The 27244-nt window shown below is 47.7% G+C and overlaps 9 protein-coding genes and 1 non-coding gene across 10 annotated transcripts; 4 read left to right on the top strand and 6 right to left on the bottom strand.

Moving 5' to 3' along the window:
• Positions 1 to 493: 493 nt before the first annotated feature.
• Positions 494 to 2021, bottom strand: BDV27DRAFT_146484 (major facilitator superfamily domain-containing protein; the record flags this gene model as incomplete). The annotated part of the gene is made up of 4 exons (XM_032070584.1): positions 494 to 1303; positions 1356 to 1616; positions 1669 to 1769; positions 1841 to 2021. 4 exons carry the CDS (start codon positions 2019 to 2021, stop codon positions 494 to 496), a joined length of 1353 nt encoding a protein of 450 aa, XP_031926102.1.
• Positions 2022 to 2494: 473 nt separating this feature from the next.
• Positions 2495 to 4469, bottom strand: BDV27DRAFT_159221 (flavin reductase family protein; the record flags this gene model as incomplete). The annotated part of the gene is made up of 2 exons (XM_032072836.1): positions 2495 to 3452; positions 4459 to 4469. The coding sequence occupies 2 exons, from the start codon at positions 4467 to 4469 to the stop codon at positions 2495 to 2497; spliced, it is 969 nt and encodes a 322-aa protein (XP_031926101.1).
• A 1510-nt stretch (positions 4470 to 5979) lies between these two features.
• BDV27DRAFT_t134 lies at positions 5980 to 6050 on the top strand. Its single transcript has one exon. It is a non-coding gene; the product is annotated as a tRNA-Gly (tRNA).
• A 3782-nt stretch (positions 6051 to 9832) lies between these two features.
• BDV27DRAFT_130591 (uncharacterized protein) lies at positions 9833 to 10886 on the top strand. The gene has a single exon (XM_032067452.1). The coding sequence runs from the start codon at positions 9961 to 9963 to the stop codon at positions 10828 to 10830; it is 870 nt and encodes a 289-aa protein (XP_031926100.1). The 5' UTR covers positions 9833 to 9960; the 3' UTR covers positions 10831 to 10886.
• A 921-nt stretch (positions 10887 to 11807) lies between these two features.
• BDV27DRAFT_12187 (indoleamine 2,3-dioxygenase) lies at positions 11808 to 14336 on the bottom strand. The gene is made up of 3 exons (XM_032065477.1): positions 13962 to 14336; positions 13466 to 13900; positions 11808 to 13415 (listed from the first exon to the last, which is right to left on the bottom strand). The coding sequence occupies exons 2-3, from the start codon at positions 13754 to 13756 to the stop codon at positions 12243 to 12245; spliced, it is 1464 nt and encodes a 487-aa protein (XP_031926099.1). The 5' UTR covers positions 13757 to 13900; positions 13962 to 14336; the 3' UTR covers positions 11808 to 12242.
• Positions 14337 to 15465: 1129 nt separating this feature from the next.
• Positions 15466 to 17588, bottom strand: BDV27DRAFT_12183 (IscS subfamily cysteine desulfurase). The gene is made up of 2 exons (XM_032065465.1): positions 16421 to 17588; positions 15466 to 16190 (listed from the first exon to the last, which is right to left on the bottom strand). Exons 1-2 carry the CDS (start codon positions 17537 to 17539, stop codon positions 15768 to 15770), a joined length of 1542 nt encoding a protein of 513 aa, XP_031926098.1. The 5' UTR covers positions 17540 to 17588; the 3' UTR covers positions 15466 to 15767.
• A 749-nt stretch (positions 17589 to 18337) lies between these two features.
• On the top strand, positions 18338 to 20436 carry BDV27DRAFT_130587 (amphiphysin). The gene is made up of 3 exons (XM_032067451.1): positions 18338 to 18935; positions 19001 to 20023; positions 20079 to 20436. The coding sequence occupies exons 1-3, from the start codon at positions 18752 to 18754 to the stop codon at positions 20099 to 20101; spliced, it is 1230 nt and encodes a 409-aa protein (XP_031926097.1). The 5' UTR covers positions 18338 to 18751; the 3' UTR covers positions 20102 to 20436.
• A 1083-nt stretch (positions 20437 to 21519) lies between these two features.
• BDV27DRAFT_130585 (uncharacterized protein) lies at positions 21520 to 22623 on the bottom strand. Its single transcript, XM_032067450.1, has 3 exons — positions 22311 to 22623; positions 21970 to 22249; positions 21520 to 21890 (listed from the first exon to the last, which is right to left on the bottom strand). Exons 2-3 carry the CDS (start codon positions 22171 to 22173, stop codon positions 21813 to 21815), a joined length of 282 nt encoding a protein of 93 aa, XP_031926096.1. The 5' UTR covers positions 22174 to 22249; positions 22311 to 22623; the 3' UTR covers positions 21520 to 21812.
• Positions 22624 to 23163: 540 nt separating this feature from the next.
• Positions 23164 to 24364, top strand: bud32 (serine/threonine protein kinase BUD32). The gene has a single exon (XM_032065447.1). It carries the CDS (start codon positions 23430 to 23432, stop codon positions 24246 to 24248), a length of 819 nt encoding a protein of 272 aa, XP_031926095.1. The 5' UTR covers positions 23164 to 23429; the 3' UTR covers positions 24249 to 24364.
• Positions 24365 to 24479: 115 nt separating this feature from the next.
• On the bottom strand, positions 24480 to 27133 carry BDV27DRAFT_146478 (putative gamma-cysteine synthetase regulatory subunit; the record flags this gene model as incomplete). Its single annotated transcript, XM_032070583.1, has 5 exons — positions 24480 to 25386; positions 25500 to 25573; positions 26145 to 26514; positions 26604 to 26785; positions 27059 to 27133. The coding sequence occupies 5 exons, from the start codon at positions 27131 to 27133 to the stop codon at positions 24480 to 24482; spliced, it is 1608 nt and encodes a 535-aa protein (XP_031926094.1).
• Between the last annotated feature and the right edge of the window lie 111 nt (positions 27134 to 27244).

Genomic DNA, 27244 nt, shown 5'->3' with positions numbered 1-27244 from the left:
CTTCATCCTTTTCCCCTTTATACCATCCCATCCCATCTTCCTCTTGTCAACTCGTCCTTCTCTATTCCCTTTTTGACGTGAATCAAAACACAGCCCCCTCTCCCTAATATGATCCGAACGTTTTGACGGCACCGCCTCCTCTGGCCCCCTGCTCAGCCTGGTGAGTGCCAGTACTGGATCGACCCCATTCTCTGCGCAGAGGCTTGAGCCAGATTGGAACAATTCTGCAGTCTTGGATGGCTCCCTCCAAACTTCAAGCCTAAGACCCAAGAAGGTCTTGCTATTATCGAAATATACCAGTAATAAGCAGCAAGAGCCTTGGCTCTGTCAACCACAGTCCGGGAGCCTGAGGGAGGAGAAAATTCGCCAGGCAGGAAGATTAGATAGGGAAAATATTAGGAGAGGCGGGAAAATTAGGGAGAAGAAATATTAGCTAGGTTTGGAAATTCAAGAATATGGAATATTAGATCCTAATATTGCCCTCGCCGCATGTTTAATGAAGAACACCCAGTCTTCTCGACACAAACCCCAACGCTCCAAAGACCGCAGTAACTCCCGTAAACACAATAAGACTCCCAAAATTTGTTCCATACCCCAGAGACCCGGGCTTCGCGATAAACGGCCATTCCGCGTTGATCAGAAGTTCGCTAATGGGGCCACATGCGATCGAGCCCACACCGCGGCCAGCGGTCAAGAGGCCCAAAATAATCCCCGTGGGAGCATTTTGCTCCGTCTCCTTGACTGCTTGTACAATCCCAGGCCAGGTTGCACTAGCACTGCCAGCGAAGATCCCGTATACGATGGCGAACAGTAATAGGGGTGATAGCGAGACTGACATGCCCCAGATTGCGAAGACGGCGAGGACGGTGAAGACGGTAGCTAAGAAGATGACGTTTGCGACATGCCACCGGTCAACCAGGAAGCCCATTAAGATGAATCCTATTGTTGTGCCCGCGTTCATGAGTGTTAGGGGAGCAGTGATGCCGAATCCGGATTCCCCGACCACGAGGCGTGAATAGGTGGGAAGATATAAGGTCGGGGCAAAATATCCCAGACTTTGTACAATGCTACCAAGCTGGAAGATAAGGAAAGGTCGCGACCACATGAATTGAAAGCTTATTATTTGCGGTCGTGGAACTTGTGCAGCGGAAACAGGAGTTCTCGGCTTCACAAATGGCAGGAAGGGGCACACTAGAAGAACCATGATCACGGCCCAGGCGCAAACAGTAGTCCGGTAAGAGTATCGAGAAAGTGCGGCACTGACAATAAATGGGAATATGATCCCTGCAAGACCGCTTCCGGCCTTGTATTTCATGAGCTTCTCTTTGCGTTCGAAGGGAAGGAAATAAACTTACCCAGCATATCCCATATGCGAGACCTTTTCGGCGCACAAACCATTCGTCTATATATATCAGGACGGGGTAATATAGTGTGCATGCACCAATCGGGTAAATAATCCCCTGGGTCGCCAATAACTGCCACACCGTGGTGGCGAACGCGGATGATAGGATGCCAACAACTGCAATCACTAGACCGGCCACACTGCTTATACGGCAAAGACCTGGCCAGCGCTGCAGTATAAAAAGGCTAAAAGGTGAAGCAAGATACAGGATTCCCTAGCAAGAGTCAGGATATCTAACAATCATTTGCCCCAATCCAGCTACTGACCATAGAGCACGATCCTACCAGGGACACGCGAGATGCATATTGAGCAAATGGTTCAGTGGTGGTATAATAATCTTGGAACACACCAAATGAAAAGGGGAATCCTTGGGGGGGGCGAGTTAGCTATTTTTACGTTCAAATAACCTAAACAACACTCAGAAATCTGAGAACTCACCCCAGACCGTCATCTCCAGGAGGCAAGCCCCCACTAGACATAACCATGCATCCTTGCCCTTGTCTACTGGGGGCAAAGAGAATCCTCGCAGCGCAGTGGTTTGGTCGTCATCCCCCTGGTCCTGTACATTGTCTCTGAACTGAACTGGCTGCAGCTCGTAGCGGACGACTGGTTCATCCATTATGATATGTCGAGTGGAGCGGATAGTGTGCGACGGTCGTTAGTTGAACACAGGTCTGGAAAGAAGGTCGAAGTTGGGTTTGAGTGAATTTATTAATATTTGTCGGGTGTGAAGTCGAGACCCCCGCTATAGTCGTCCGTACCAAGATCGGGGTCACCTATCCGATATGAGCGGGTCGAAACGCGGTTGTTCCGATGCTCTCCAGCTGGACTCGGTATCAACACCCGACAAGGTGTTGATGTGTCTATATTAATATATGGTGTGCACTTGCAATCCCTGTTGTCCCATGTCCTCGTTTTATGTTCGAAATCTCTGATGGCAACCCCTACAATGTAAGCCTGCTATCTCAAATAGCTATATTGCAGTGTATCTTAGGGTAAAACAAAATAGTAGAGACCGTAGCTATGGCAAATCGAACCAACATTCAAAAAGATATAGAGAAGAGGTGTGATATAACAGCGAAATACATGGTCTCAAACTTGACTGCCAACTTTCGCGCCGTTTCTTGACGTAAAGTTACGCAATATGTCGTTTTCCGTCACTTCATCTTCCCACATCTTCCTAGGCACGTCAAAAGTAGACGTGATACGTCCGTACGCCATGCCCCCGAGCTGCCCCAGAGGCCGTAACTTGTCAAGGTAAATGTGACTGTAATTCTCGTTGGCAGCATCCTCTCGAATCCAGAATCGAGAAGCTTCTATGAATACCACTGCAGTCGGCGCCATGCCAGGCTTGGCGTATTCAGGAAACTCCTTGATATCCACAACCTTTCCTTCTATAGAAAAGACAGATTCCTGGACTCGTGACGGACTTACTGTTGTGCTAGGAGCTTCATGAAGACCAGATAATTCCCACTCTGACACACCATATGGGGCATCGATAGAGGTAGCGTTCACTGCTTCAATCATGCTCTCGGACACCGTATTTATCACACATTCACCACTCTGCTTCAGATTGCAAAGTGTATCTTTTCCTTGCCCAGACTTCGGGCCAATACCCACGATAAATAGAGGTGGGTCATGGTCGACAACCTGAAAATAGCTAAACGGGGCCAGATTCTTGGTCTTGCCGTCACCAGATTGAGTACTGATAAAGCCGATTGGACGAGGTGCGATACCCGAGATCAAAAGATGATAGTTATCAGTCTTTTGTCTATTTGGGGCGTAAGGGTCAATTTCCTTATGCGCTTGATCTGTTCCAGGTGACTTCATCCGAACGCCTTGGCCATACTCCCAGGGTGAATTTGGCGACTTGGTGACTTCAATAGGCGTATCGGAATGGTCGAATTCGGGACGACGAGCGATTTCCTCGTCGTGTTTCCGTAATCTCTCGGCCCTATTAATCACTCTAGCGGCAATAGGCCCAGTTGTGGATATCGTTCTGCTTTGCAGCCAACAACTGAGGCGGAACTTCGGACCCTTGGACCATATTCTATGCAACTGGTCAGACCAGTACTGGAGAGAGTTTCACGAATAAAAACCAGTGCTTGCCTTGCTTGGGTTGCCATTGTACGACTCGCATAAGGAAAGGTGGAGTAGAAAGAATAGAATGCAATGCGGACTTATAAGAACAGCTCTGGTGTGGGTATTCGGGTCGGTAGCCGGACGTCGATTGAAGAATATCGGAGGACCAACCCGACGACCCTCTCATATCAGTGGACTAGCTCAGGTTGCCCTCTTCTCCTGAATAGTCTTCTGGAAGGCCCGCCTAACAGAGTCAAACCCTGATATCTTGATTTGTAAGCCAGTCGGCTAGCTGGCCGATCTGGCTGAATAGGCAATTCGCCCTGCGCACGCGATACTACCTCATTCGATTCGACTGGCAAATCTAGCTGCTGAACTAGCTGGAGACCCTCTTCAACCGTTAGGTCATCTTTGTAGGGAATCTTCCTAGTTAGTCCATTGCGCTTCTTTACCACCCTTTCGTTTGCTGCGCGTAGATTCGCATTATGTTGCGCTAGTAGTGCAGTGTTTGTAGCGCTACAGAGTAGCCCTTAACGATCTGATCTATTATGGTTTTTGATGGGCTCGGGGGGGCTATTTCGCCTTTGTTTTAGTAGTTCCTTAAGCATTGAAACTTGCTTTTGGAGCTGGGTCGATGGAGGAGAAGCTGTAGCGGTGGGGCTTTGGCTTTGGGCCCTGTAACCCAAAACAGTTGACTTTTGGCTGCGGGCAGGGAGCTATTGACGCGGATTCCACTCTGGACGTACGTCCCACAGCTCCAGGTCTACCAAGGCCTTCAATCTGTCAACTGGCGGCCACTATGGCTGAGTAACCATATGGGCTCCATGTCTTTTGACGATGGTCCATATGGGACACTAGCCTTTTGATCTAAATCTTCTATCACTGCTCTCATGGTCGTAGCTCGCAGTTACAGTCCCATTGGCCAGCTGGGCCTGGTGTCAACAGCGACATAACTCAATGTGATTCACACCTACTCGTCCTCCATAATGTGTGCAGGAACAAAGCTTAGCTAAATACGTTCAGGATAACTTGGTTATCTCCTGTTGTGCGTGGCTGCTCGCGGCAGTTCATTGCCTGGTGAACTGGGTGATTGTCGACAACTACCGCAACTTGGGGTGGCAAGACGCCCTGCGGGCACCAACGGTGACTGAATGTCGTGCTAGGGGTATTGATATTCTGGATATGCCAAAGGTGTCAGAGGTCTTGTCTGTTCAACCATCATATTGATGGGTTGCTTGCACCCCAATTTGAGACCAAGCATTTAGCGGTTGAAACCCGTATTCTGCGTCGGTTAATGACCGCATCATGCTACGAGGGATTATCAGGATCATCTACCAGATATGCAGCTGCAAAGTGTTCCAGATATTCTGAGAAATGCCAATGGGCCGTTGGTCTAGGTAAAAGCTTGGCTACTGCACCATTCGACTCGTGTGGTGAGACACCCGAGCAACTTAGGCATTTCTCTTGTTGGCTGAGCGAACTGCAGGCCCAAAGCCAGGCTGGGCATTATTTGCACCGTATTGCCCTTGGTGGAACGAAAAGTAGGGCCAACTTATGTGATACCACATATCCGGTAGAAAGTTCGACGGGTGAGGTGAAATACCCGGGTTATTTATAAATGGTGGACTAACTCAATTCCGCCGCTTGTGGTTTACCATCTCTCTAATTGTACTTAGGGTCGGCTCCCACTCAATATGTGGTCATCTGACAGCTACGGGGATTCTGTAATTCTGCAACAGGGAGAAAAGACTACGAAGGCATTTTCTTCACGTACTTGGCCTGCCTCCGAAATATTGATAGATCGTAGATCAGATGAACTCACTTAAACTGGAGAAGCTAGTAATATTACCTATTGCTCCGTCAAAAATAGAAAATCCTCTAATGCCGTAATCCTTTTTCTCCTTGGAAAGAACCGTCGAATGTTACAAGCACATCCAGGCCTATCCATACCTCATTTCCGTTTTTGAGATAGTACCTGATATCCAGTCAGAATAGAATACATATTATCGGACCTTCATCCCGGTGATTTCGTATGTTTCGCTCATTTTGCTGGTTTATACTCGAACACGACCACGACCACGCCGAAATCTGCTGCGGTTAGGTATATTGGTGAGAGAAAACCAGATTCGAGAGATAGGTGAACATCAACCCCAATTATAGACTCGCGATTCCATAAACTCAGCCATGTGCCGGCTTTCGAATTAGACTCGAACCAATTATGTACTAAGTAGGAACAATAACGTAACCGGTAAGCGACCCGCCATTGTAAGCGGGCGACGCAGCTCTGTATTCCATTTATACATATCAGCCCTTTGTTGCTACTTTGAATATAGTATCTAACGTCATCATCTACAACCTCTTGAATATATTTGCTTTTCACGAGTTGGATACCGCGTAATCACATGACCATGATAGGTTATATGGAGTAACTTATATCATCAACTGGAAAGACTGCTATATCTGGCAATTATACAAATTGCCAAGACATAAACCAAGCATCATTGGTCTAGTGGTAGAATTCATCGTTGCCATCGATGAGGCCCGTGTTCGATTCACGGATGATGCACTTTGTTTTTTTTTTTTTCGTTTTGTTCTTTTCCCCTACATACTTCGTTACATGTCCTTTTTCACTATGTATTTTAGTCTATTTTGTCTTCAGACCATATATGAGGCAAGGCAAAGCTAAATCCTATCCCTTTGGTGGAAGACTTTATATCATGATATCAAAACAATATATATTCCTCGCAAAATCTGCCAACGTATATGCAATCGCGTCTAAAACACTTGGATAAATCTTTTGAGATTTTTATATATGCTGACACAAAAACAACAATTTTCAAGATAACAGACCTCATATTATCTCTTGCTTAACCCGGATTATACAGACTCGAGGCTGTTTGTTATGGACTTATGGTCCGTCACGCTATCAGCCTTTGAGGCTGCTGCACCTCGCGATCTTCGGGTGTGTTTAGGCGCATCATAATTGTCGATCTTAATAGCCATCGAGGCCCCACAGTTTGTCTTCATTCGCTTAGATATCATCGGTGGAGGTTCCAGATGGACGATACTAGTGGCTGACAGTAATATTGAGTGGAAAGCTGAAGGTGGGATCAGCGATGTGCTGGCAGCCACTAACAAATATCCACCACGCATTGGATTAAGTGATCAAAGCAGCTCCACAAAACGAGGGGAAACCATCGATAACGTGAGTTGGGCCTGATGGAGGACGAATGGTCTTCTATAAAGGTACCCTCAGCCATTTTCACTTTTTGTTATTTCACAACTGACGAAATAGTAACAAGTTGTCGGAAAGAATCCAAACAGAAAACCCCCCATTGAGAAAACGGATGAAATCATCTACCGAATAGCGCAATGTCTGAAAACGATGTAAAAGTCGGAGACACATGGATGACCGTTCTCCAGGATGGTGGGGACGATCCGGAGTTGGATATTATCTTCATCCACGGCCTTCAAGGACACCCTGAGTCAACCTGGACATACACCAAAACAACTGGAAGGCTGTGGAGTAAGAAAACGCAAACTGTATTCTGGCCTAAGGCGCTTCTCGCACAGCATGATTCGTGTAAATCCGCCCGCATCATGACCTATGGATACAATTCCCACGCCTACGGATTTAAGACAAAAGTTGACTTCTGCAATATCCAAGGACTGGCAGAGTCCTTGCGTAATGCAGTAGCTGCGCTCCGGACGAAGTGTCAACACCGTCCGCTGATGTTCATTGTTCATTCCCTCGGGGGTTTGCTTGTGAAAGAGGTAAGAGATGATCGAAAGAGGTAAAATAGCGACTGAAATGAGGGCCTTGTACTGAATCATGCTTCGATAGGTTTTGAACCAGTGCCTGAATACCAAGGTAGAGGCTCACCACGCCATAATTGAATCTGCTTTTGCGATCGTGTTCTTCGGGACACCTCACCAAGGAAGTCAGCTCGCCAACTATGGGAATGTGATAGGCAATGTTCTTTCATTTATGGGTGCAGAGTACAATGGAAGCATCATTCAGGCGCTGACTGGCAGCGATGGGATGTTAACTAAGCTTAATGGTGACTTTGAAAAAACTGTCGATTGGATGATTGAACACAACGGGTTTGAAACGAGTACGTTTCAAGAGAGCCAGAAAGTCAATAAATTCGCGGGAAAGGTAGGCCTGGATGATAAGTGATTCACAAACTGGCACTGATTCCCTTCATTTGGCTAGGTTGTCGAGGACGAGTCGTCTAAAGGTGGTAGAAACGACTGCAATGACCACATCAGCGCAGATCATATGAACATGTGCAAATTCCCCAGCATTGATGACTCCGAATATAAAAAGGTCGCTGCGGAAATTTCACGTCATATTGATCGAGTCAAGGGCCAACTTGATCAAGAGAGCAATGGTGAGTGTCAACTGTGATCTTCCATCAGCTGCATGAGAATGTGTAAAGTCTAAAATTTGCTTAGGTCTTCTCCTAAGCTTGGAGGAGTTCGGAAAATTCGCGAGTCAACGAAAAGAAGAGATTGTGAATTCAACCAAAGGGACTCTTGAGTGGCTATATGAGGCTGAAGCGCACAAAAGCGGGACGGATTCGATTAATGCCCCAGGAATAACATCACTCAAGAAATGGCTCCAGGGCAAAGAACAAAACAGCATTTTCTGGATTACAGGAAAACCTGGCTCTGGCAAGTCTACTGCAACGAAACATGTTCTTGATGAGCCAAAGACTCGGGAGCACCTCGGCGAGCATCCAACGCCAGAGGAGATTTCTGATAGCAGTGAAAGGGAATGGGTCATTCTCGAGGCTTTCATTACGAACCGAGGAAGCGAGGAACAGAAGTTGTGGAAGCCAATGCTAGGTGGAATCCTCTACCAGCTGCTTAAAAAACGACCCGCCCTCATCCGTGGTGTCATTCGCCATGCTCGAAAGTCGGAGAGCGAAAATATCGGGCTGAAGGTTCGCGAATGGGGCCAAAAGGATTTTGAAAACGCGTTGAGATACTGCAAGTTCCAGGTTCAAACTCCATTCCGTGCATTGATCGTGCTTGACGGGCTTGATGAGCTCAAGGATCCAGCAAGTGCGACTTCTGCAATTGACTTCCTAAAGGAGCTCACACGGCCTTCCCATGCGTCCTGTGACAACACTGTGAAAGTATGTGTTTCAAGTAGATCCGAACAGGGCATGCGCGATCTGCTCGCCGATTGCTGGCGTTTAGAAATTCATGAGAATACGAAAGACGACATCTGGCGGTATGCCTTGGCCCGCCTTTGCCAAAATCCAAGGTTCCGTGACCAGTGTACGACCTCAATACAGGATCGACTCAAAGCCGTGCTGGCCTATATACGTGACAACGCTGATGGTGTCTTTCTGTGGGCAAGTTCTATTGTTGCAGAGGTTGACATAGCCTTGACACGGCGTGAACCTTTGGATAGCCTCCTTGGCCTGGTGAAAGGTTTGCCAACACAGATGGATGAGTTGTATATCTACATGCTCAAGAGAATTGACCCTGAATTACGCCAAAGAGCCTACATCATGCTGGAAGTTGTTCTTCGAGCTCGGAGACCAATGGCTGTCTTGGAGTTATTTCTAATAGTTCATGTGGCAGAACGTTATATCGATGAAAAATCCAATCTTTGGTCGGATAGCTCGAGTGTCGATCACCTCGCAGCAAGAGATTTCCTCGATCCTTGTCGGCTTCAAGGTCAGCTAATCGATTGCTGTAAATGCTTCTTGGAGGTAGTGCCATACAACAAGTCGATTGGCTATGACTATTCCACCCCTCACGAAGAGTCGAACCTCATAGGCATGATGGGCGATGCGATTTCTACCCACTCAAAGACATTGGCGGGTCCTATTGGGTTCGTTGAAGAAGCAGAGGTGTCAGATACGGAAGATTCAACAGAATTTGCTAGTAAAGTGCAATTCAGGGATCGAATCGACCCTAGCAAAGATGTGGTGCAATTAGTACACCGATCCGCCAAGGATTTCCTTGTCGGAAATAAGCTGCTGGATGTACTTTTTGAGACCCCCGAATACAAGCCAAAGGGCAACGGAGACACTTATGTTCTTGCGTTCGCCAAGGCTTGGCTCCAGCTGCCAAAGAGCAAGCAAGAAGAGCTGCGATTCCCGTTCGACGCTATGGAAGAGGTCGCTTTCCATGCATCCCAGGTGGAGAACACATTACAATCCACAGAGCTTGATACTGCCTTTTCGATTCTCGATGATCTTGACCAGCAGTTGACTGACATCTCAGGTGAAAACTGGCCCGCCTGTTGGTATTCTCGCTTTATTGGCAAGTATATCCAAGACTGGCATTTCAACTTCCCGGCCTTTGCGGTAGCAATGAACATGAAAGGATACATCACGCATCTAATTGGGAATGCCAGAGATGATGGCTTGTTAAAAGAGTTTCTAAACCCACAACCTGGTCGGCCCTTACTGCACTTCACAGTCTATCTCGAGCACCAGGCACCGAAGCCGACTATGACAAAGTTTCTGCTAGAGCAGGGCGCTGATGTCAATGCAAAATACGAGGAGAAAACAGCACTAGAGAGCATGATACTCCATGAGTGTCAAGCCAATGGTGATCCTCATTTGACGATTCTCCGCCATCTGATTGATAGTGGAGCAGATCCCAACACCTACTACCGCCCGCACTGGGCTTACACAAATATTTGGTATCCTTTGTTGCACATCTTTGCTCATTTGGATTTTGTAATCGATTTAAAACCTCGGAACGACTTTTTACATTTCATGGCACAGAAGGGGGCCGATTTGAATGCAGTGGATGTAGCTGGCCGAACCTTAACCGAGGTTTTGTATTGGGAAAACAAAACAATCCCACAAAAAGAATGGAAGTTTCTATTCCTGAAGGGAGCACGAATTACGAAATCCATGATCAGTATTAACTTCAATCGTGTCTGGGACTGGTTCCCAGTTGACGACGCACCGGAAAGCCAAGCGTGGGCACTGCAGCCTGCCCCTAATACTGCCACATTGACATTGGGAAATAGCGAGCAGCGGAGCCCGACAGAGGAGGATGACAGTGAAGGAATGATTTCACTCAGAAAGAACGAATATGCCGTGTTGCTTCCAGAGCAAACCAGTTCTGGGCTTGATATCAGTCTCGCTACTCGTGGAACTAGAGATTCTACCGAAGCATGGTCTTACATGACTACCCCTATGACTGAAGAGAAGCGAAGGCTGCAGGGTCTTTGTGATGGTGACAGCCCCCATAACGCTTATAAGGTGCTACAGAAGACCGAGTTCCGACAATTGGAGTGGTACACAGAAGAGGCTGCAGAAGCAGCAGTTCAGATGTGCCCTGATTGGTTTCGGACTGCGGCGGTTTAGGTTGTTCTGTTGCGATTAACTGGCAAGTGATGTTTATGTATAGTTGCGAGGTTAAATAGGGTTTTCCGATGTAAAACACCAGCCCGAGTCCACGGACTACAGAGACGATGTCGATGAAAAACTAAAGGTAAGGTGAGATGGCGAGATAGCAACACTGCAAAATGTTCCACTAAATTAGAAGGGGACACTAAAGTTCTGGCTATGAGAATGGTTATAAAGACACCGCCAGTGGTAATTGCGTAGATAGCCAAGGCGTCCGTTTTGCAGAGCTGGGGTTCAGCTTACTGCGGTTATAGTTCACTAATATAGAAGAATATACTCCAGGCTCGAGATCCTATACCCCATATAAAGTCCCTATAATTGACTTAGCATTTGAAAGTGGGCTATCTAACCAGCGTCCCTCTCATCTTTAAGGATTTTCTTTAATATACATCCAACTAAGCTAGCCACAGCCACCATGACCCCGAAGTTACCATAGATAAAGAAGTGCTACTTAGAAAGTGCTCGCACAAAGTCATAACAGTATTCTAGACAAAAGAGGACTACGTGTTTACCACCATGGAACTAATGCCACCTGTACGTACGCAAAGGAAACAGGTGGCTGTCGGTGAGATCCATGTAGAAGACATTTTAGCCCGTTGTCTGCTCTGTTTAGACTAACGATTTGATGATCTTAGGATATTCCAAAGAGAAACACTTGGATGTTACCTATAACGAAATTCAGCCAGATCTATCAGGAAAGTGCTAATTTCATCTCGGTTGCCCCTCGTCAGGCCAAAAGAGCAAGATACGTCTTGTCTCTTCTGCAAGCGAGTTTGTCGAGCACATACACGAGACGAAGAATTGCAACTACTTCGACATGAAAACGATTTATGATAAACTTGCGAATCACCTTTGGATGGATTTAATTGAGGCAGGGGCATTCAAACAAGGGTACACAACTTCATAAATTCTGTCAATATTCGCTGTGTATTATATGGCAATGACAGACTTCAATGCAGTGTTAGATACCAATGTGAGATTGCCTCAAGGAAGTGATTAGATTTCCCAAATCCGTACCTTAGCAGCGTTAGGCGAGAGTATATGCAGCAGTCAGATGCGAGTTGGACATATTAATCGCAGTCAATTGGAAAAATTAACATCGCTGGGAGCGGACAAACGGACACTCATAAACATGTAAGGGAGGAAGTAGGTCACAAGCTATAAGCTCTATTCACAATGGTATCATCACATCTGTAGAGGGTGGATTGATGTCATTGGCTCATCAGGTAAACTGTTGAATGACGGTCCCCATGAGCTCTTTTAGACTAGGCAAACTGCATCTGCAGTAATGATTAAAACCGCTAAAATATCAAACACGCAATTCGCTAAAAACACACAAGTCCATGCCGAACGAATACCCTCCTCGTTGATTACCAGTGGCAAATGCCTCCTTCACTATCGTCTGCTGCCCAGGTCCCTGACAACCCGACAACTTGTAGATGGCCGTCGGGATGTTCGCCGACTTTGCTCAGGGCTGCAAAGCTGGCTTCGGTGGGTGCATTACTCAGAAGACGCCGAGCCCACGCATCGATGGCTGGCTCACCAGTCTCATCTCGTGCCTGTTTGAGGAAGGGAATCAGGGCGGTACCTCCCGTTCCTCGTAGCTTCTTATTCTTTCCATCGCCGATGCGAGTGTTCGCTAAGTTTGTCGTAGAAGCATGCCTGCATGGACTGGACGACCGGGGTGCCCGGCCCTTGGCATCGCGGGATGGAATGATGATGTAGCGGGACACCATCTGGATGTGCTTGTCCCGCAAGGTTCGCAGCATAGAAAGACAAGCGTCATATGCAATGCATAATGCTTTGTCCGAGCGACGAGCCTCCACATACTCCCGAATATTGGCCACTGCGGATACATGTTCCAGGAAACGACGGTGAGGCCCTGGCATATACGACCGCATCTCGTGGATGAATCCGTGGCGGGGTGCTCCCGTAACTCCTTCTTTGTCATCTTTGTCGGTTTCAGAACGGGTTTCCCCAGTGGGTCGGTGCTCTACACCCAGAGCAATGTCCCAAAATTGAATCAAGGAGCTCTGAGCATTACTGCCACCTCCATATTGACGATACTCGGGTTTTGTGCTCCCGTCGTCATACAGCAGACCATGAGGAAGTCCCGCATCGGCCATGTTCTTGCTACCAGCAAGGTATGGCCGAATCCGGTGGTAGAACACATATGGATCACAGTTCTCGTACATCCGTTCTAGCAGCGCTCCTACTTCATCTATGACTTCGGCGAGCCTCTGTAGGGATTCCGTCACCACCAGGCTGTTTCCAGCTCGGGCTGCAGAAATTGCTTGCAGCGCCAGCGATAGAGATGGCGCTCCACGAGCCTCGATGGCAACAGAAATGAGGTAGAACCATTGTTCATCCAACGAGCCTGTGAAGGTGTTCAGACAACTCAGGTTACTGAGGTCTTCCGCAGCTTCCTCAGGGAATATAGACTTGTAGTTCCACAGACACACTCCGGCATATGTAGCAACCGGAGGAAGTTCCAAATGCTTGCAAGCCTCTAGCAGGGGAACGGTGATTTGAGGAGGCACTTTCTGGCAGGAGTTAGTATGAACTGTACCAAGAAAACATGTGTGTGACTTACTTCAGATGGTTTGCTTCCTCCCCAGACATATCCGTGCAGGATGAATCCTAGGACAACATAGGCCCTTCTCCACTCACCTTCTGACTGAAGGTAGGACGTGGATAAGATAGGCATCTGGTCCACAACGTCCCGAATCCTCCTACTCAGCAATAGCGATTGTAGATTCGAAACCATCCACTCCCACCGAGCATAATAGGGGTCTGGTAGGACATCAAGGGGTGGCTCAGGCGGAAGAAATCCATGGTCTGGCGAAATGCCGTAGTCCGCTAGTGCTGGAACCGGTGGAAGCATGATGACTAGAATGAGTATAGAATCACAGTAATTGATCCGACAATGCTGACGTCTAACACGAATACCAGAAGAACAAGATGTCTAGTCTGCTTAGTCCAACACTGCTGTCTAGAAGGACCTAGGTAGGCTTTGCACACGGCAATACTGACGTCAAGTTAGTTTCATGAAGAAGGTCTAGATGGCCAGAGTGTAGGGAAGAGCATACAGACTCAAAGACTGATGTCTTAAAAAGATTATGGTCGCGTGACCACTTGGATTAACAATCCGTAAGGTCAAGGCCGAGCCTCGGGCAGAGAGGAGTCACCAGAATGGAAAGAAGGGATGAGGTCAGGTCAGGAAATTAACTCAAATCCCATCAAAAACCAGGCAATGGACGGTTACAGATAAAGTGAAAGAAAGCCGAGGCTTCCGGTATTCTTCTCCAGGGGAGTTTTGTCAGTGAAACACCAGCCAAACCTGTGGATGTGGCAACAAAGGGAAGAAGAAACAGGGGGAAAAGAAGAAGAACAATGATCCACGGTGAGGAAGGAAGTTTAATGAACCAGCCAGAAAATAAAAGTCTCACGAAAAGACCGACGACGAACCGTGGGAGATTGACGGGAAATGACGAGAATTAATCAGCGGTTAATAACGAGGGTGCCACCGGACTCCTAAGACGGGGACAATAGGCATGAGGGAATTAATCCCCTCCGTTACCGTTGCTCAACAGGAGAGGCGTGGCCTAGAGGCCTGCTTGATGCGCAATAAAGTGCATGGGAGGGAGTGGGCCAACTGCGACTACAGAGCACGGAATAAATGGGCAGGCACCTTGTTGCCGCCGACCACCCAGCAAACTCGTGACGAGGGTGTGAAATCAATATGGTCTCCATTGGTTCCGGTAAGGCGAGAGGGCACTGGTCGTCCAGAATGTCGAGAAGTAGAATGGATGGATCAGGATCGACTTTTTGGAGGGAGGAACATGGTAACATGGAAGTGGCTGGAGCTTGAAGAGCTTGATCTATAGAAGTATATACTCTATCTTGATCCCAGACCAGCGGAGAGCATTGGGTGCAAGCGAAAGGGGTGTCCGGTCACGTGTACTAGTCTGAGTGCTAGAGAATGAACCGGAATCCGCTTCCATGGGCGGTTGAGTGCGATTTCGGACCCGCCGCGTCCCATTAAGCGAGAGTCTACGCAAATTCGCTCGCACCCACGCCACCCCATTTGAGGTCTGCGGTGAACGCAAGGGACCCGGACTTCCCGCCCCGTTATCAATCAGCTTATTCAAACCTCGGGTTACGTACTTAGTATGGTGACTGTTAACCCCGGAGTAACTCCGAAGTCATTTCTACATACATACCTTTGACCACTGCATTACTCCGACCCGCTTCCAGTCTTCTGCGACACTTTCTCGAAGTCTATATAGTAAACCAGATCACCCAATTATCTCTCACCAAAGATTGTGTGAAAAAACATGATTCAAGTCAATCATTATCCATGATATTTCATCGAACTGTGACCTGCAAATAAGTGAACTGTAGATAAACCAGGCAGTGCAATCCAAGAACTTGAAACACAAACTAAGAAATTATTGGAATTGACGTCTACGCACTGGCACGTCGCTACAGGTTTGCTTTTCGATTCTCTACTCAGGTTTATTGCTTCATGTTGCTGCAGCTGGAAGGCCGATTCACCCGATATGATGCATTCTTAAGGTTTCAATGATCTAATATCGTGTGCAATGGCGTCATATTGTCTTTGAACCCGGCTAACTAGTTCAATTTACAAACTAACCAGAGTCGATCGTCGTCCGAATAAGATTCATTCTTTATACAAAATTACTCAGAGATCGTCATCCATCCGTAGTGCAATCCCAGCCAACGCCATCCCAAGGGTGATATCGGGAATCTTCAAGACAGAAAGTATAAAACAGAGAGAGAAAAAGAGACCCAGACCGGTCATGAAACAGTCAAATACCGGCTTGGACGACCATTCGGAAGATTAGGGCACTCCGTCCGAAGTATATTACAATTTAATGTTGACTCCATTCGATCGTGTTCAGATCGATACCTTCCTGCACCAACTCCCAGAGGGGGCTCAGCTCGCGTAGGAAATGAACGCGGTCCTGCACCGCCTTCAGTACGTAGTCGATCTCGCTATCCGAAGTGAATCGTCCAATTCCGAACCGGATACTGCTATGGGCGCTCTCATCACTGCTACCCAAGGCACGAAGGACGTAGCTAGGCTCCAATGACGCGGAGGTACAGGCACTACCCGACGACAGAGCAATGTCCTTCAAGGCCATCAGAAGAGATTCTCCCTCGATGTAGGCAAAGGAAACGTTGACGCATCCCGGGTAGTGGTGTTCAGGGTCTCCGTTAAGGTGTGTGTGTTCCATGGATAGGAGCCCGTCGGTCAGGCGCTTCGACAAACGATCAATGTGCTTGGTGTCATACTGTCAATTTAATTAGCGACGTCGACTGACGTATAGCCGCATAAGGCAAACAAAGCAAACAAAATATAGCCAGCTCATTACCCCTGCTGAGGCGTCATAGGCCCGTGGGTCACGCGTAAGGCGTGCAGCTACCCCCACTGGTCTCGGACATCCATATTTGCAGTATATAATCATTCGACAATGGAAAAGGATTTGTAAGAAAACATAGGGGAAAGAAATATAGAACGTACCTCCATATCCTGTGAAGCGATACGGCAGGCCTCACCGAAGCCAACGACCAGATGAGGGGCAAGAGTACCACTGCGCAGGCCTCGCTCCTGCCCACCTCCAGTAATGAGAGGATCAAGACGGACCCTAGGACGACGTCTGACATAGCAAGCCCCAATACCCTTGGGGCCGTAAATCTTATGGCTCGAAATAGACATCAAATCGATATTCAACTTATTCACATCCAGCTGGATCTTTCCAACAGCCTGTGCAGCGTCCGTGTGGAAGAAAATCTTCTTAGAGCGGCACAACTTTCCAATCTGTTCCAAGGGCTGAATGACACCGATCTCGTTGTTGACGGCCATGATGCTGACGAGGGCCGTTTCAGGGCGAATAGCCGCCTCAAGGTCTTCCATCCGAATCAAGCCGTTGTTCTGCACAGGGAGATACGTAACTTCGTAGCCCTCATCCTGAAGATGCCGACAGCTGTCAAGAACACACTTGTGCTCGGTCTGCGTTGTGATGATGTGGTTCTTCTTGCCGGAGCGCCCGAAAAATCTCGCCACACCCTTAATGCTCATGTTGTTACTCTCAGTAGCACCGCTAGTGAAGATGATCTCTTTCGGGTCTGCGCCGATCAGCTTGGCGATATGCTCTCGGGATTGCTCGACCGCCTTTTCTGACTCCCAACCGTATGCATGGGTTCTCGAGTGAGGGTTGCCGTAAATTCCGGTCAAAAAGGGGAGCATGGCGTCTAGAACACGGGGATCCGTTGGAGTTGTGGCTTGCATATCGAGATAGATCGGTCGCGTTCCTTGGTCCATGACAGTGGCCTGCTTGAGGATGCCGGCAGACGGGCTCATCGAGGCATCGCCGGAAACACCAGAACTAGGGAGCTCCACCTTCTGCGGCTGCACCCCAGTTTGTTTCATAAATTCCTTCTGCTCCTGCTTAATAGCGGTATCTACCGAAACCTGAGCATTTCCAGCCTTGGTTTCGGAGACATAGAACCGTCTCGATGGAGTGGCGAGCACCCGTCTGGGAAGGGCGGAAGTGAAGGAGCCATGCTGCGTCGACGGCAGTCGACGAGCGTAGGCGCGAGTTGCCTGTCTCAAGGCTGATTGGGTAACATTAGACATCATTGAGATGGATCCGCAACTGTGCCATATACGGTAGACAGTTGGTGATAAGAGGAGACGGAGGGAAAGGGAGAGCGAGAGATGGGAAAAACTTTGGGTACGGTTATATCATTGCCGAGCTCACTAAGCCCGATCGGATTTATCAGATAGTCCGAAGGTGCTTTCCCCTTTAGGAACCGGCATCGGGCTTTTGATTGTTTCTGCAGTATTACTACGGAGTACGATAAGTAGATAAACAATACAAAATACAGAATAATTAATGGTGAAGATGTGTATATGATATTTATCTTGGAGTAGCTCTCACTGTGGTTTTATTCAATGGCAACATCCCCCGAAACTTCAGTATATATTTTCGCATTATGAAGCGAAATATATGTGACCAAGACAATTGCAAATGTATGTGAAGAATCACGTGGGGTAAGATAGCCCGGATAAACCTGCAGCTCTCCGCGGAAAAGTCCCATATATGGTTATTGCACCCATAACCACTCTTTTCCACGTTGAAGGATTTCCAGTGTCACTAACTTATTGCGGGGAATTCTCAAAGCAGTTAAATTCGAAACCCGGAGTACTTATGATGCAAATGATGCAAACCACGGAAGGACCAGGAAGGGAAGGGAAAGGAAAAACAGTTCATCCTGAGAATCACTCAGCCCTGTCGTGCCAACTTTTGGATACTCTGGTGCCTAATCATACGGAGTACCCAGGGACGAACCCCCGAGATCCGCGTGTATTTATTAACTCGGCATTGCTGACCTGGCGCTTGTGCCACACCTTTTTGAGGCCTACCCAATGTACCATATCCACACTCACGAGAAAAATAGCTAGTGTTAAAGCTGTTGTTATTTGGAACTACCGACCTTATATTTCTTTCCTTTAGCTATAAACCCGGCATAGCTACACTAAGGAAAGTGTAGCTTAGCGACCTATTCTCCGAGAAGGAGGTATTATGTCATAGCACAGCCACAGCGCCGAGCCAAACGAACTGAAGTCTAACCGTCACCGGCTCTCCGCCGCCCTACAAGCCCCAAAGCACAGCGCCGAGCGAAAGATTACTTCCCCCACCTCCGCCGTGCCTCCTTCTCTCTCACTGTCAACTTCTCTGAATTATACCTCTTACCTGTTCACTCACGGCTGACTTGTGAACGTCTGTGTTTTTCTCCTTGGTTGTCCCGATATCTTCCGGAGTCTTCGCTGCCTGCGACAGAATCCAACATGAGTTTGAAGGGCTTTCAGAAGAGCATTGTCCGAGCGCCACAACAGTTCAAGGCCAAATTCAACATTGGCGAACACACGAAGGACGCAGTCTATAGCGATGCAGAGCGGCGTTTCCAGGAACTCGAAACGGAGACTAAAAAACTGCACGATGAATCAAAGAAGTATTTTGATGCCATTAATGGTACGGCCCTTCATCCCTCTGTAGGGCCCGTGATGGCCTAATGTGTCTCGCTAATGGACTATTAGGTATGCTAAACCACCAAATCGAATTCTCCAAGGCCATGACAGAACTATATAAGCCGATCTCCGGCCGCGCATCAGATCCAAGCTCGTATACGATTGAAGGCAACCCCGAAGGCATCCAGGCTTGTGAAGAATACGAAGCAATTGTACGCGAACTCCAGGAATCGCTCGCGCCCGAGCTGGAAATGATTGAAAGCCGCATTATCAGCCCTGCGGATCAGTTGCTGGAGGTTATTAAAGTGATCCGCAAAGTCGCAGTGAAACGAGACCATAAGAAGCTGGATTATGATCGGCATAGGGCCTCCCTCAAGAAGCTCCAAGACAAGAAAGACAAGTCTCTCAAGGATGAAAAGGCTCTCTATAAGGCTGAAAACGATGTGGAACAAGCCACTCAAGAATATAACTATTACAACGACTTGCTCAAGGACGAGCTGCCGAAGTTGTTTGCCCTCGAAGCAGAATTCATTCGACCACTATTCCAGTCGTTCTACTACATGCAATTGAACGTCTTCTACACTCTTCATGAAAAGATGCAGGGGATGAACATTGGCTACTTCGATCTCACGTTGGATGTCGAGGAAGCGTTCGAGAAGAAACGCGGCGATGTTAAGGAACGTGCTGAAGAGTTGACCATTGTTCACTTCAAGACCAAGGGTATCCGTCAACAGAACTCGAAATTTGGCAAGGACAAGTTGGAAAAGGAGAATAAGTTTTCCCCGCGGCAGAGGGATCCCGATGTCGTTGAAAATCCTCCCCCTCCTTATTCTGCTGCAACAAGTGGGAGTAGTAGCAGCTTTGTTGCGGCCGCCAAATCTAAATCGAAGCCAGCTCCTCCGCCCCCGAAGCCGAAGCCAGCCAGATTCGCCGCACCGGTGGAAACGGTCACAGCACTGTATGATTATGAAGCGCAAGCACATGGTGATCTCAGTTTCTCGGCGGGAGATGTCATCGAGATTGTACAACGGACGGATAACCAGAACGAATGGTGGACTGGCCGTGTCGATGGACGCGAAGGCCAATTCCCAGGTAAGCTCTTTGTTCTGCATTGCTGGCTTTATACCGCGACTAATCACTACCAAAGCAAACTACGTCCAATTCAGTTAATTCAATCCTCCCGCGCTATATATCGCTTCTTATCTCGTTCATGCGAATACCGTTCTAGTGTAGCAGGAGTTTGCGGTGTAGCACTATCTCCCAGCTTGCAATTCTTACTCACTCTTCCTAGTCGCTTGCTTTGCTCCAACTCGTCTTGCATATTATCTATTGCGTTGCATAGACTTTTGCATGGTAATAATCGTTTACTTGTATATATTAATTTTTGGACATCGTTCCTTCCACCAATCAACACCAACATCGCGAGGATCGAATTTCTCTCAGTAAACTTTCTGTCCAAAGGATATACTACTACATGGCTCCTATGATAAATAATAGTACAATAAATGGGGATACATGGACACCGCCATGTTGTTCTCGTCGCGTTCTTTATTACACCCGGAAATTCGAGTCACGACAAGTTTATTGACTGACTAGATTGACGAGCTCACACGAAGATTTTAGATAGCCAACGGTATTCGCCATGTCAGCAAAAGGATTTATGAGCTGATGAGCAGTACACGGATTCAAAAGACCCCAGTGAACACTCAAGAAAGATGCAAAGTACAGGACCAACATAACCACCAGCAACCCTATGGACCAAAGGCCTGTCAGAAAGATCAGATCAAGATGCTTCTCCTTCTGGTACCTTGCGGCTTTCACCGTTTCAAGCTCAAGAGTCAGCTTAGCCATTTTTCTTTTAATAAGAATCTTCTTGAAGTTGTCCTCAATAAACTTCATAAGCACATCTGGGACGCTGTCTATATCCTTGACTTTCCCCTGTCTTTAGTCAATACAGCCATGTAGGCTGACACGGAGGGATATATACCTACAGTTTCTTCTACGCTCAGATTGTGGTAGTCCAGAGTCTCAGTCTCGAGTCTAACATTATAACATCATAAACAGCCTTCGGCGCGTAAGGAGCCATTGCATTTGAGTCCCTCAAGTACATCTCTCACAAGACACCTTGCGCTTTCCTCTTTGTTTCCAACGAATGTGGTAGCCTGTTGTCAGATCAGAACTTGTTTGTGAGATGAGATAGTTTGAGGGTGTAGTCTACTTGCACTTTTGCCCCATTTCTGAGGGGTTGGTCAATTTACTGATTGGAGAACCCATTATGTCCTTGATTTAACTGACTGAGATATAACAACAACTAGAAAGAATGATTTGAGCTCTAGAAGCTACATACTGTGGCTAGAACGGGATGGGTCTTTTATTCGAGGACGCACAAAGAGAAGATGGTTTGTGTTAGTGGGCATTGTTTTATGGAATATTTTTGAACAAAGTGGATTGTCCCTGTGTCCTGGTCTTTTGTTGTGTTAAATCCTGGGTATCTATAAATCGTCCAAGGACAGGTCAAAGGACAATGAAGAAGCTGGTTGAACAGAGATGCATAGATATTAAGTTATCAAATTCGTAGATTACATGGCATTGAACCCTGTGATGGAGAGACAGGGGTTATAAACAAATTGACGGAAGCAAAAGAGAGAAGGCCCATTAAAACAAGTACACCGCATCCCAACCGAGCAATGGGTTGATAGCGATACACATGTAGAACATGTATCCCTAGGTACGATTGCCAGCTAGCCTTCACTCCCAGCATCAGCACTCAATGTTCCTTTAGCGATAGAAGTGCCTTAAAACCCACCCCCGTCTTTTTCAAGTAAGCGTTGATAAAGCAGTTGTTGAGCGGCCGGAAGACACGTAGATCCTTCGGATGGAATTATTTGCACAATGAAACAATGGCTGGAAGGTCTTTCCTCATTCCTTCAAGGACTTTGTCCTTACCAAGTTGAGCACACTATTTATTTTTGATGTATTCGTCAGCTTGTAGTCAAACAACTAAAGACCTGAAACTCAAGGATACTGCTACCACTTACAAGATCTTGCATGCTGGTCCCCGTCGCGCTTGCAAGTCTCAGGATTGCCCTTTGGACGGCCATTTCCGCTATTTTCTGCTCTGAGTAGCCATTAGGATTCGTGCACACTCCACCGCCAGGAGGACAACCCATTTCCTCCGGTGTCAATGGAGCTGCAATAGTGGCAGTGACGAGCAATGAGGAGAGGAGCCAGAAGAACCGCATGTTTGCTAGAGTTGAAAACTCGGATTTCCAAATATGGGCAGAAGAAGAATATAGATATCTTTGTGTAAAAGAATGCCTGAATGATACAGCTGATTATGATCACAGAATTTGAAACGCAAGGCTCTGGCAGGGCCTACCCGTCCTTTTATAGGCTTCAGAAGTGCTAATTCAGTAGTGAATGTCTTTAGCCTTTTACGTCTGGGTAGAGAATTTGGAGAAGTTAGCATAGATCTTCCATCATCATATCGAGCTATTGAAGTGCTCCGTGGGGGTTGTCATAATTTTTTTTTATTTAAGATTTCAATAGATCGTTCATCTTTTGCTGTTGTTCGTGGGAGATCAACCCATTTGAGGTCTGGGAGTTGTCCAATAGAAGTAGCGAAGATAGGCCAGCTGGAAATAGGTTCCCAATTCGCTAAAGAGAGCGCTGAAAACTAGAGTTCTTTTGCGCTGCTTATCTTTTCCTCGAGTCCTTTTCGGGTAAGAGATTGGTGAAAATTTTCAGCCGATCGATAGTCAGTCACGAGATAGTCACCAAATAGTCAATTAATAGTCAATGAGTAGTCAATAGCAGTACAAGCCAAGAGGAAACTTAGAATATACCCCATAATTATTCACTTCTTTTCTGGAAATGATCGGCAGATAGATTTGAAACTAAACGCTATCTGTCTTCGGCCGCCGAGCGCTCTGGCAGATAATATAGTCTTCATATCTAATGAATTAAACCAGACATCTAAGTCTTCTTTCTATAGATGGTTGCATACTAAGTCAATATCTAAGTCTACAATCTGCAGATGTGATAATTGGATGTGATCTAATCTGTTGGATGCTGCCGCAGACTATCTATGACTTAGGGCTTCATCTACTTCGCCGCCGGGGGATAGATCACGAATGTCGTATAGGTTGACGAACGTAGAACCTCAAATAATAATCTAGGGAATATGCTCTAAACCTAGCGCTTAGAAGAATAAACAAAAGTACACACACCCTTACACTTCATTTCCTTCCATTATACTCCGTACACCAACACGCCTCCACTATATACTGATGCCTCACCCCTCAGGCAACAAAGGCACCCCCACCAAGCAACCTTCCAACCCGGTAACTTTTTTTCCAACACCCCTCACTGCACTCACCACATCAACCATACCATCATATCAACCAAACCTCAGCGTCACAATCGCAACCACCAATCCAATTCACAAAATCAAACAAACAACACACCGGCTCAATTCAACCCAACCCAACCGCCCAAAATGTCCCAAGAACCCTACACCCCACCCCCACTACCAAAACCATTCACAAATACGACCCCACAACCAACGCTCCTCACACAAGGCGCCGAAGCCCACCTCTACAAAACAATCCACCTCAACACCAACACGCCCGCGGCACTGAAAATCCGGCCCTCGAAACCCTACCGCCACCCCATTCTCGACCGCCGATTGACCCGCCAGCGCATCCTCCAGGAAGCGCGGTGTTTGGTGAAGCTCGTTCGGGAGGGGGTTAATGTCCCTGCTGTGTTGGCATTGGATTGGGAAGGACAGGGTGGGGAGAATGGGAATGGGGGCGCGTGGTTGCTTATGGAATGGATTGAGGGATTGGTTGTGAGGGTTGTTTTTGAGAGATGGGAGGCGTTTATGAAAGCTTTTGGGGGTTCATTGAGTGAGGAGGAGTTGCGGAAGGAGGAGGAGAAGGTTAGGGGTTTAATGAGAGGGATTGGGAGTGTGGTTGGTGGGTTGCATAAGGCTGGGGTTATTCATGGGGATTTGACGACGAGTAATTTGATTCTTAGGACGGGAGATGTCGATACTGGGGCTGGGGAGAGTCCGGCCATGCAAGGGGATGTTGTTTTGATTGATTTTGGCTTGGCAGGGCAGAGTTCTTCGGAGGAGGATCGCGCGGTCGATTTGTATGTTCTTGAGAGGGCATTTGGCAGTACGCATCCTCAGGCTGAGAAGTTCTTTGAGGAAGTGCTTGATGGGTATAAGGATAGTTATAAGGGGGCTGCGATTACGTTGAAGAGGTTGCAGGATGTTAGGATGAGAGGGCGCAAGAGGAGCATGATTGGGTGAATTTTATTTACTTTCGTCTCTGAGTTTATGTGCTATGGGATTATGGGTTATGGGTTGGAGTTGGCATTACGATCCAGAAGTTTTGCGGGAGGAATCATGCTTTCATTCATCGTCAATGACAAACGCCACGCTTTATCGTCACAATGCTGGAGATGAGGTACGCCTCGGATGGGGGAATCTGGGAATAGACAGACGGGGAAATGGCGAGGGAGGGAGAGAAAGGAGGATCGATCATTCTTGACGAGCCTTGACGCAGGTTCCCATATCGGCGAGTGCGAAATAACCCTTGTTCTCGACCACGCCGCGGTCCTTGACAACAGCCGTATACTTGACCACCCACTGCGGCTCGACATCACCTTGGATACCGTCGTCTGCATCCGGAGTGGAAGCAAGAATACCGGCGCCCTTCTCTCCCGGACCAAGGAGTTCCCGCGTGGTACCGATGGGCAGGATGTCCATGCAGTCGTTGTGGGTGAGGAGCTGGATATTCTCTGATTTTGCATAGAGAATCAACGATTTCGGTACGACACAGCAGTCCTTGAGGTTGATCTGGTCGACAGAGGGCTTGACCTTCGTATGCGGCAGGAACCGGGCGAGTCTCTCACTGCCAAACTCCGCCACACCCAGCTGAGAAATCATACCCTTCTCCTGCAGATCCTCGAGCACCCTCCATGTGCGAATCATGCTGTCAAAGTCATCTGGCTCCTCACTCCCAGTATCCGACTCCACCTCCTCTTCACTATCATCCTCCGCATCGAACAAAATCCCGGGGAAAGAAACAATCAATAGATCAATAGAATCCACATGTAACTCCTTCAAGACCAAATCAATTGCCTCCCTCGTATGCGCACATCGTCGCGACGCCGGAATCCCCGGCAAATAGAACAATTTGACCGTAATATCGTACTGCGCCTTCTCCTCTGCCAGCCCACGCTGCGCGAAATCAATCGCCGGAATGTAGAGGCCGTCTTCGGTTTCCCGGGTCCAAGCCCGATACCGCGGGGTCGTTGTCGTCTCGGCCGAAGATAATTGTTGCGCCGTCTGGAAATTTGACCGCAGCGAATTAATCAGCTCCACGTTGGATTTTTCGGTCGAGGCCTGTCGGATGACAGTGTGACCTCCGGACGTCATAAGATTTCTGCCCCGTATTGTGTCAGTATGTATGTAGATTCGGGGTTTGCGCGCCTGCGGGGTTGGTTCTTTTCGCGGAGGGGGAATCTTTGTTGCCGCAGGGGGTTTATCGCCACTTACGAGGTGGAGAGGATGAGTTTCATGGTCGCTGTTGAATGGATAGCAGACAGACTATGATAGGGATAGGGTATAGTCTGGTTGCAATATGGGGGGGGGGGGGGGGTTTGGGGGAAGGGTCGGTGTGAATAGATTGTCGCGGGGAGGGAAAACTTTCGGGCAGTGAGTGCCGTTGAATTGCTAAGCATATCTAAGCAGCCCCGCGGGTGGTGGTGCCCTTGCCTTTCCGTTTACGGTAATCTATCACATCCTCATGCCCTCATAATCAATCGCAACTATAACAAACTATATATTACATACGGATTGGCAATATAAATCTACTAAGATAGCATAGATTTACCCTTTATATAGATCTACCTCTACCCCTACAACCCTAAACAGACCACCTAATCAAAATCAAGTGTAGGATCCCAATCCGTAGGGTCATACTCCCCCGTAAAAAGCCTCTTCATATCCTCCTCATCCAACTCGAAATCGAACACCTCCGCATTCTCTCTAATCCGACTAGGAGTCGCAGACTTCGGCAAAGGCACAAGACCCTACAAGCCAACCAACCACCATTAGCCCACCGAACCCCAACACCACCAAATAACAGAATGAACTGAACAGAACAGCCAAACGAAACTTGAAGAAAAGAGAAAAACTCACCCTCTGCAAACACCACCGAATCATGATCTGCGCCGGCGACTTATTATACTTCTTCCCCAGCTCCTTTAACACAGCCTCACCCATGCGAGTCCCATGCGCAAGCGGCGAATAAGCCTCGACAACAATATTCCGCGTCTGAAGCCACTCGACGATATCCTCGCGCGCGCACCACGGATGGATCTCATATTGTCCGACGTCGATGGCCCCGCCGCCTCCTTGCTGGATGTACTCCTCTAGTTCGTTAAGATGGTGAATGCCATAATTGGAGACACCGATTGATTTCGTTTTGCCCGCTTTCTGGGCTTCGACGAGTGCTCGCCACGAGCCTAGACGGTCTTCTTTGCCGCCGTAGGGGGCGTGGATTAGAATCCTGTTCTAGCATTAGTTATCATTCTATAATGTAGTGATTGCTTAAGATTATATGGTATACGGGGACAAAAAAAAAAAAGGAAAACTTACAGATCGAAATAATCCACTCCCGCTTCCCGGAGACTACTCTCGACAGCCCGCTTAGTCCTCTCATACCCCATAGACCCGGGAGGGATCTTGGTCGTAAAGAAGATCTGGGAGCGGTCTAGCCCTGACTTTGCGATTGCGCGGCCACAGGCCTTCTCGTTTCGGTACATTATTGCTGAGTCGACCTATCTTTACTGTTAAGTCTTTGGATTTTATGTGTTATTTTGGAAGAGGATGGGGGAGGATGTATACATGGCGGTAGCCGGTGCTGAAGGCTTCTAGGACGGGGCTTTCAGTTTTTGAAGGGGAGCTTTTGGTTTTTTTCCTTTGATTAGTATTAAGGTCATCTTTGAGGTGAGGGTTGGACGGACATTAGGTAGACCTGGGGGTTTGGTTAGTGACTGTCTTTGCGGGGTGTTATTGTTAAGGGTTCATGGGGTATGTATAGGTTTACTTACGCCGTAGCCGAGGATGGGGATCTCGTGGCCTGAGTGTAGGCGGTAGGTTGATTGGAGGGTTTTAGGGGATGTCATATTTATTTACTATGCAGGGTTTATTGTGTAGGTAGGGGTTATTTGGAGGTGAAGAGGTACAGATGGGGGGTTTGGGTTGAGTCTTAAAGGTACTTCGTACTAACTACTAGT

This window comes from Aspergillus caelatus (assembly GCF_009193585.1).
Source record: "Aspergillus caelatus strain CBS 763.97 unplaced genomic scaffold BDV27scaffold_125, whole genome shotgun sequence".
Classification (NCBI taxonomy): domain Eukaryota; kingdom Fungi; phylum Ascomycota; class Eurotiomycetes; order Eurotiales; family Aspergillaceae; genus Aspergillus; species Aspergillus caelatus.
This window is presented reverse-complemented; position numbering and strand designations above follow the sequence as displayed.

What these genes read in the sequence shown, in the direction of transcription:
- BDV27DRAFT_130587 (XM_032067451.1), top strand. Translation starts at nt 18,752, where the DNA reads ATGAGTTTGAAGGGCTTTCAGAAGAGCATTGTCCGAGCGCCACAACAG. An exon ending in GTATTTTGATGCCATTAATG is followed by an intron (nt 18,936 to 19,000) that starts GTACGGCCCTTC and finishes ATGGACTATTAG; the next exon opens with GTATGCTAAACCACCAAATC. An exon ending in ACGCGAAGGCCAATTCCCAG is followed by an intron (nt 20,024 to 20,078) that starts GTAAGCTCTTTG and finishes TCACTACCAAAG; the next exon opens with CAAACTACGTCCAATTCAGT.
- bud32 (XM_032065447.1), top strand. Translation starts at nt 23,430, where the DNA reads ATGTCCCAAGAACCCTACACCCCACCCCCACTACCAAAACCATTCACA.
- BDV27DRAFT_130585 (XM_032067450.1), bottom strand. Translation starts at nt 22,173, where the DNA reads ATGCGGTTCTTCTGGCTCCTCTCCTCATTGCTCGTCACTGCCACTATT. An exon ending in GGACCAGCATGCAAGATCTT is followed by an intron (nt 21,891 to 21,969) that starts GTAAGTGGTAGC and finishes AAAAATAAATAG; the next exon opens with TGTGCTCAACTTGGTAAGGA.
- BDV27DRAFT_12183 (XM_032065465.1), bottom strand. Translation starts at nt 17,539, where the DNA reads ATGATGTCTAATGTTACCCAATCAGCCTTGAGACAGGCAACTCGCGCC. An exon ending in TCGCTTCACAGGATATGGAG is followed by an intron (nt 16,191 to 16,420) that starts GTACGTTCTATA and finishes TTAAATTGACAG; the next exon opens with TATGACACCAAGCACATTGA.
- BDV27DRAFT_12187 (XM_032065477.1), bottom strand. Translation starts at nt 13,756, where the DNA reads ATGCTTCCACCGGTTCCAGCACTAGCGGACTACGGCATTTCGCCAGAC. An exon ending in GAGGAAGCAAACCATCTGAA is followed by an intron (nt 13,416 to 13,465) that starts GTAAGTCACACA and finishes AACTCCTGCCAG; the next exon opens with AAAGTGCCTCCTCAAATCAC.
- BDV27DRAFT_130591 (XM_032067452.1), top strand. Translation starts at nt 9,961, where the DNA reads ATGACAAAGTTTCTGCTAGAGCAGGGCGCTGATGTCAATGCAAAATAC.